The sequence below is a fragment of the Puntigrus tetrazona genome, chromosome 1 (assembly GCF_018831695.1).
Source record: "Puntigrus tetrazona isolate hp1 chromosome 1, ASM1883169v1, whole genome shotgun sequence".
Taxonomy (NCBI): domain Eukaryota; kingdom Metazoa; phylum Chordata; class Actinopteri; order Cypriniformes; family Cyprinidae; genus Puntigrus; species Puntigrus tetrazona.
In genome coordinates this window covers 17,123,079-17,130,947 of record NC_056699.1, presented here as the reverse complement: position 1 = coordinate 17,130,947, position 7,869 = coordinate 17,123,079, and the positions used below count along the sequence as shown (strand labels likewise).

At 36.1% G+C, this 7,869-nt stretch overlaps 1 protein-coding gene across 3 annotated transcripts in view; it reads right to left on the bottom strand.

Moving 5' to 3' along the window:
* Positions 1-404: 404 nt before the first annotated feature.
* The window catches only part of nlgn4xa (neuroligin 4 X-linked a), a 75,488-nt gene continuing 68,023 nt past the window's right edge, over positions 405-7,869 (bottom strand). For all 3 annotated transcript variants that reach the window (XM_043249805.1, XM_043249809.1, XM_043249819.1), the window contains one exon: positions 405-2,990. In XM_043249805.1, the coding sequence (XP_043105740.1) occupies positions 2,102-2,990 (889 nt within the window). In that variant the 3' untranslated portion in view covers positions 405-2,101. The remainder of the gene's footprint in view (positions 2,991-7,869) is intronic.

Here is a 7,869-nt window from a genome sequence, read left to right as displayed (position 1 = left end):
CCCCCTACTGCTATCTAATTGATTTGGCTTTGCTTGACATTATCATGAACTTTTCAAAGCACAGAGGCCATCAGTTTATCTCGTAACAACCATTAAAAAAAGATTAATTTTCAAATATAGATCATCTACAATTAACAAGACGTGCACAGGGCACTGATATTGAAAAAAAAATGTACTATAGCCTTGGTAAATAAGTTAAGTTGGAATTCAAAGCACGAAATGGAGTGGGCTTATCAAATTTAATGAGGCAAGTCAAATTTATTTTTCATTTAAAATGCATTAAATTTCTTACCAATGCTAAAAAGTGCTATTACTGAGAAAAGAAACAGCTTAATATTAATATCACATACCAGGTGCATATTAGATTTAAATTCAACAAAAAGTCAACAAATCTGAAGACACGGTTTTAGAAAATACTGTGATATTTTATTAAAAATGCGGCAGAAAAATTTTATACAGGTGTCCAGCCAGAAATATCATCTATCACTTAAGGCAAAAACTGCAAACAATATAAGACAAACTATTATTTAGAACCCTACATTTGACCCTTGTTGTACTGACAGGTAACAAGCCAAGGGCTAACATGAATCATGAACTGATTTAATATACAAATGTAACTTTATAAACTCATTTGTTCATTTATTTTTAAATTCTTTCTTTCGCTTTCAACATCTTTGTTATAGGATGCAGAACTGAAAAATATCAGGGTTGTTTTTTTTTTTTCTTTCTTTGTATTTATTTATAGTAATCATAATAATTTGTATTTACACTCATTCACTTACGTTTTAACCCAAAATATCACAAGCCTGGCACAATACTTTACATATTGCTAGCATGTTACGAATAGAAATATCTAACATATACTTCTTTACAAACATATCCAACTAATATAGATACCCAAATCCACTGCCTGTGTTATTTATTTAAAGATATTTTTTGAATTATACAATGCTGGTCACATCTGAAGCTCAGGCAGTGATGATACAGATTTAAAAAAAAAAAAAAAAAAAAAAAAAGTAAAAAATAGAGAGATTTATGCAGGTAAAACAAATTGGATGTGGGTAGAAGTTGCCCTGATTTACATCCTTCCCACCTTCCTCTATCAAACCAACAAATGAGAAAAACGTTACAACTACTCTCTGAACAGCTTGAATAGGCAACTTCACCCAGCACTGTAATGTAATTAGAAGCAATATTTCATTTTTAACATCTGTATGGGGTCACGGTATGGGGTTATCAAATGTAAAGCAGCAATCAAACATGCATTATTCGTCAAACATTGGGACAAAGGAACACTCAGATGACTGAAATGGATATTTAGAGGCTTTGGAATAAGAATACTGTCTTCTCCTTTATTTCTTTTTCGTGTGTAAAGGCTGTTTAGCACAGACATCATTTCAAAAAGAATAAAAGAAAAGATAACGACTGATATATTTACACGCACCTTAACGAAAGCGTAAGCTCATAATAGTCATATTTTGAACTAAACAACAGTAAAAGCTTTTGTAGTTCTTTTAATATTTGTATTTGACTCACAAGTATTTACATTTTGTCACCTTTACAAATTTCTGTTATAATTACATTTCAGGCTGGGATTTTTCAGTTCAGTCCACAGGTTCGGTATGTGACAACACTCTCAGAAAATAATATTAACGTGTTCGTCTGAAATATAGTTCTCGTATAATAATAACATTGCTCTCATTGTTGCTCTTGGTATATGACATATGGTATATGGCACATACTAAGCTTCGTCAGATCCTCCGACCTCTCTGTCGTTTATGTAGTATATGTTGTCTACGCAAGCAAAACAGTCCTTCAGAAAGAGTTCTCGTCTTTTGGTGCAAAGTCCCCTGCCCTAAACAAGCTCGGTTCCAAATACAGTATTACTTTAGTAACATTCATTTTTTCGCAAGTAGGTCATATTTGACTTTGATATATTCTGCAAGAAGGCTTCATAGGAAAATAACATCTCATCCACCAAGATAAGTCTCAGAGTGGAACAAAGTCAGCACAGTTTGCCATGACAAACAAAGGTCCTTAACCCCCAATGCCTTAGCAGACCATGTCCAATAGTTCTAATCTTTCAGTTCACGGCACAAAGCTATACCCTGGTGGTAGAATGCCCATGGGGCAGGTTGGTACTGTTCTGACTACCTCCGAACGTGTTAAAATTGTGCAGGGGCTGCATTCCGGCCAGAGAGTTAGGAATCATTGTTATGGTACTTGGTGTCATGAGCGGGATGTCGTCAGGCGAACGTCGCAGAGTGAGTGTGTAATCGGCCGGGCAGGTAAGACGAAGCGTATCGTGAGCAGGCAGAGAATCGCACTCGTGATGGTGCTCGTGTTCCATCTGCTGCTGTTTCATCTGCAGCGACATCAGCTCCTCGCTCTGCAAATGCGCTATGTCGTTAGCATTAGCCGCCGCGTTAGCCGGCGCAGAGTTCCGCTGCGGGCTGGGCCCACGTCGGTTGGATTCGTGCCGACGCTTATCCTTCTTGTAGTAGAGCGCCGCGAAGGCCAGGATGTTGAGGAACAGGAGTGAAGCACCCACCGCGATCGTCACGCTGAGCTCGGTGGAGTAGTCTCGCTTTGTCTCGATAACGACGGCCGAGTCGTCGCCCAGATCGTTGCCTTTATGCTGGTCTGTAGTTTGTTTGGTGTTGGCGGGAGGAACGCCAGGATGGCGTGTGGTGGATGGCCATGTTTTACCTAGTCTCTTAGTGTAGGGGAATGGGGTAGTATCCTGAGGAGGTATCTTAGTCGTGGTCGAGACGTATTGAAAGAGTTCGTTGATGTTATGAAGATGAGGTACCAGCTCTAACCAGAAGGCAACCTTAGTCGCGCGATAGTGATCTCTCACCCTTGGCTTCAGCCCAATGTGTAAGTAGAGCTGGTCTTTGGGGTTGTATTTAGACCAAGCCACTTCCTCGAAGCGGTTAGGCTTTGTGTGGATGAATTTGGTGTCCTGTGGAACTGGTTGATTGGGATCCCTAGACAAGAAATTTAAAAAAAGAAAAGAAAACATCAGTAATTGTTTCAGTAAAGCAACTAGCTTTGTAAATCCAAAGCAGCGTGTGATTTAAAATTGCAGTATTAAAGAGCAAGTCTACACAGATGCTCATAAACCCACATTCATCAATAGCTTTAACCTCTGTGCGCTGTATGTGTTTATGAACACACATATGCTATAATAATAGCTTAACCTTAGGTTGTTGAACCTAAGGGTTTTATAACATCGAGATGCCTACTACGCATGATCGTTTACAAAGATTCATGGCCTCGGAGTGTTCTGGGATATGATTCCTCTTCATCAGTCTTTTTGCTCAGATTCATAGCAGGCAAAAAATCTGCTCAGTGCAATTTCATAACTGACACGCTTGAACTAAAAAATACAGAACTACTCTGTATTTGAACAGTCATTACTGGTATAGCTTTCCTAGCCACAAAAAAAAGAACATACCTAGTGATAAAGGTTTAAACCGGAAAGCCAATTTACCACTCCTACACATTATTCAGTCTGGGAGCAGCAGACAACCTAGCCGGGCATAAAAGGTTTCTAAATATGGAGATGAGGTGGTAAAAACCGGGCCGGCATTTCTCTCTGAGTGCATTAGCGTTGTCAAGGTTTGTTTCTGAAGCAATAGCTTCACTTCTCCGCAGATTTTGCTCAAATTTGTTTGTTTAAAAATTGGCCTCAGTAGTCATCTTTTGTCATCAGGCTTTTTACATAGCATTGCAGTGCACAAATATTTTGACAGTAATTTAGCATGACAGCAAGGAAAAATAAGTAGGCTTTGCAGTGGTTTGAAGATATTGAGAAACACATTTTGGAATGCATGAACTTAAACTTTGAAGGCTTGTGAGGACAAATGTACCATTTTATTGTTATTCTCTTCAATATATATGAGCAATAGAAATAAATGACTGATACAAAGTTTTTTCAGTGTTTATTGGAACATATAGACCACATATTCTTCTGCACGACCATATTTTAGATCCCTTAATCATACCCATTAATAAAAAAATACCTCACAAACTATTTATAATAGTAACACTTTAGTATAGGGACATTAATTAATGTGCTTATTAGCATTCATTTTATTAACATATTGGCTGTTTATGAGTGCTTATAAAGCACACATTCAGCATCCTAGATGCCCTATTTGACCACTCCAGATTCATTGACGAGTCTGCTAGTTTACACCTTGACAATGTTAACCATAGTAATCACTGAATATTTAAAGATATACATGCATATAGTTTGCTGTTGTAGAAACACAGTCAACATGCACTGGTTTTGCAGAGAGTTCCAAAAATGCAACCCAGGTTCGTGGAAATACAATGCCTCTACATACATTCCTGCATCATCGTAATTCCGTATCTTGAGTTCGAAGAGAAATGATAAATGAAAAGAGTGGCATTAAATAACATGTCTAATATATGACCATGGCACGTTTTTCACCTAACAACTACCTAACCTCACTATTTAACAACTACCTTAGGAACTATCAATAAGAAGCAAATTAGGAGATTATTGAGGCAAAAGTCATAGTTAACAGGACCTGAACCTTAACATACAATGTGATCTTAATAAGTAGCAATAAGCAAGAGCATATCGAAGCAGAAGTTGTGGTTAATAATAGTGAGAATAGGTACCCTAAATTAAAATGTGACCAAAACGTGTTGCATAAGCATGTTATAATGGTATTTTGAAGGCGAAAGAACCCTAAAATCATCAAAAATAAATAAATAAATAAAATGGACGAGCAGCCATTATGAATATTTGAAAGCATTTTCCCCATGGATGTAGATGTGCTCACCCTGGACATGGTGCTCCTGAACACATGCCCAGTGTCCATATGGTTAATCCGACCCTGACAGACCGGTCAGTGAGGTTGAATGCATGTCTGACAGAGCAGATCTAGAGAACAGTGCCCCTCTGAGTGAATATAGTGACTCTGCTGGGGTCTATCACTAAAGAATATGGTTAAAATGTAATTAACCAAAACTGGACTGAAAATCAATGTATTGGAAAGCCACAGAATATTTATTCATTTACCTTATCACGTTCATTATTAATGAATGGTTTTGTTTCAGGGATTAATTGCTGCTATAGATTTATACATTATGTAAATATGATTTCCTGACAATTTCACTGATTCCTTGACTATTTTTAAGAGATAGCTGAAAACTCATCTTTTTCATCACTATTTTATTTATTATAGTTGTACTTATTTAACAACATTTGAAACTTGGTATTACGAGCGCTTCCTGTATTTGGATAAAAACGGCTGCTAAATGAATAAATAAATAAATAAATAAATATATGAACAGTCTCTAGTGAGTAAATATCAATGTCAATCAGGCTAAACTGGAATTTGGTTTTACTGAGCCACATGATTACATATGTAGGGGTTTATGATGTAGATAGCAGCCATGTAGTTGTATGTATAGCAGCTTAGTATCATCCTTACTCCAAAGTATTCTGAAAATAGACAGCTAATGTAAATTAGCTTGCATTGTTTCATTACAAGCTGGCTGATTGCTAGACTGAAAATGGCTCATGCAAAATACTCACATGCACAGCACGGAACTGTACGCAGGAATCCAAAAAAATCTTTTGAACTATTTCAAAGCTTTGTTCAGCTGCTACATTCATTCAAGTTTATATGTGGCTCTTAAATAGTGTGTCAATGTGTGAAACTTCCGAGGATGATATGGTTCAGTGTTCTGCCTGTCTAATTGGTCTCATTTTAGATTATCATATTTAATGACAGCAGAAAATGAAAGAGTCCAGTATAGAATCTGACTCCTATGATTCTATGATATGGCCATATGCGTTGTTGTAATATGGTGTACTGTTTGATTCAACCTGGTCTCCTAAAAATGTGTACTTCTGTGTACTTTTTGTGTACCTTACTGCACGTTTTACCACAGTTTCAAAAAGAAATGTCCACTGAGTGGCGCTAAAACACAGGTTCAATACGTGAACCCTGGCGTATTATTATGTTGCTATAGGTCAAATAGCACCAGTTCTATAATCACATAAAACAAATAAGTAGCTAATTCATAATGTTGTGTTCTATGGAAGAAAGAAAATCATACAGTCTTGGTATTATGTGAGGAAAACAAATGGCATTCATTTCTGGGGGGCATTCATTTCTATTTAGGTGTGTTACTGATATCAAATGGAAGGCAGCCGATGGAAAATGTTACATTTATTCAAAGTTTAAATATTGTTTATTATGGCTTGCGAGGTAAATTATTATGGAACATTATACATTATATATGTGTGTGTGTGTTTTTGTTTTTCCACAAATGATCTTCTCAAAGGGCACAGCCTCACTACAAGCACATATGACAGAGAATCAACAATCTAATCTAGCTACAAGCAAACATTCACAAGAATCAATGGTATTTCAGTTGTTGCTTTAACCTCTGGTTATGCTTATATATGTATGTAAGCAATAATAATACTAATGACTGTTTTAGAGAATTCAGACCCGAGAAAAGCAAGCGATGCTCTAAGCTATTTATCCACCGAGCCAATCTACAGCTGCTTAATTTCTATATTTCACATAAGAGCTGCACTTCACTAAAGTGGCACAGTGTACTGTATATGTCCCATTACATCCACTTTGCTTTTATCATTTATAGAATCACACAGTTGCGATCTAGTGAGCTTATTATCTATTAACTATGTCTTTTCCATCAATGCATTGCTGCTGTTCTTAAGTTTTTAGGCTTCGGGTAGGATTAGGGATGTAAAATAAAGTCATGTAGAATAAGGCACTAAAGACTAAAGACACTAAAATAAATTGTTACATAGCATTTTAAAGACAACATGAAATGCAAATTACTATTGTGATGTATATGTATATGTGAGTCAGATGTCTTATCGAACTTGAATCAGCTAGAGATTGGTAGTTTCTCCACCAAGTACTATCCAGCACTGGTTCAGATTCCATCAGCACACCAGCATGAGAGCCGGCACTATTTTAACTGAAGAGCATTTTTTTATGTTAAATTCAACGTTTAAGGGTATGCATGAATGAAAAAATAAAAATAAAGATAAAAATAAAAACATATTATCAAAAGTGTAATTCTACATATACTCAAATTGCCTATATACATTGCATTTACAAATGTATTAATTTAAAAATAAAACAAAGATCCATACAGTGGATGTGTACAGGGTTACAAGATTTAAGCTTAAATTAATCTGGAAATATTAACTGATGTTTGAGATTAAAAAAAATATATATATATATATATATATATATATATATATATATATATATATATGTGTGTGTAATATAGTGCTCCTGCAAAAATGAACTAGAATACAGTAAGGAAAACCACGCTAAATGATATTAAACTCAAAATGTGTTTCAAAACATCTTAAATTGGGTTGCTTTCGTTTCAAGACTAACAGTTGTTAGTGTGTTTGCAACATTCCAGACAAAGTGCCAGTCTGTGCGTATCTCAGTAACACCAAACACTTTATAAACTGCACAGCCAAGCTGATATTCAGTCATACAGAGCTCATATTATTTAGGCATTGCCTTAAGTATACAGTCATCACAGGTTTATATTCAGATGGTTCACACTGTAGGCGATGGTACATTCTTTCAAATTACAAAAGCCTTTTCTGTGGTTAAATCCACCGTATCCTTAGACAGCATCAGGGAATGTTATGCTTCATTTCAGTCAGTGAGTATACTTCTGTAATGGCTGAAATCCATATTGATTTTCACTTTCATTAACGGATTTGACTCTCCCAGCCAGAATTTGGCAAACGGTGTGATTCCATGATGCAGAAATGCATTTACTTAAAGATCCACTTAATGGTGTGTGCAGAATATAACT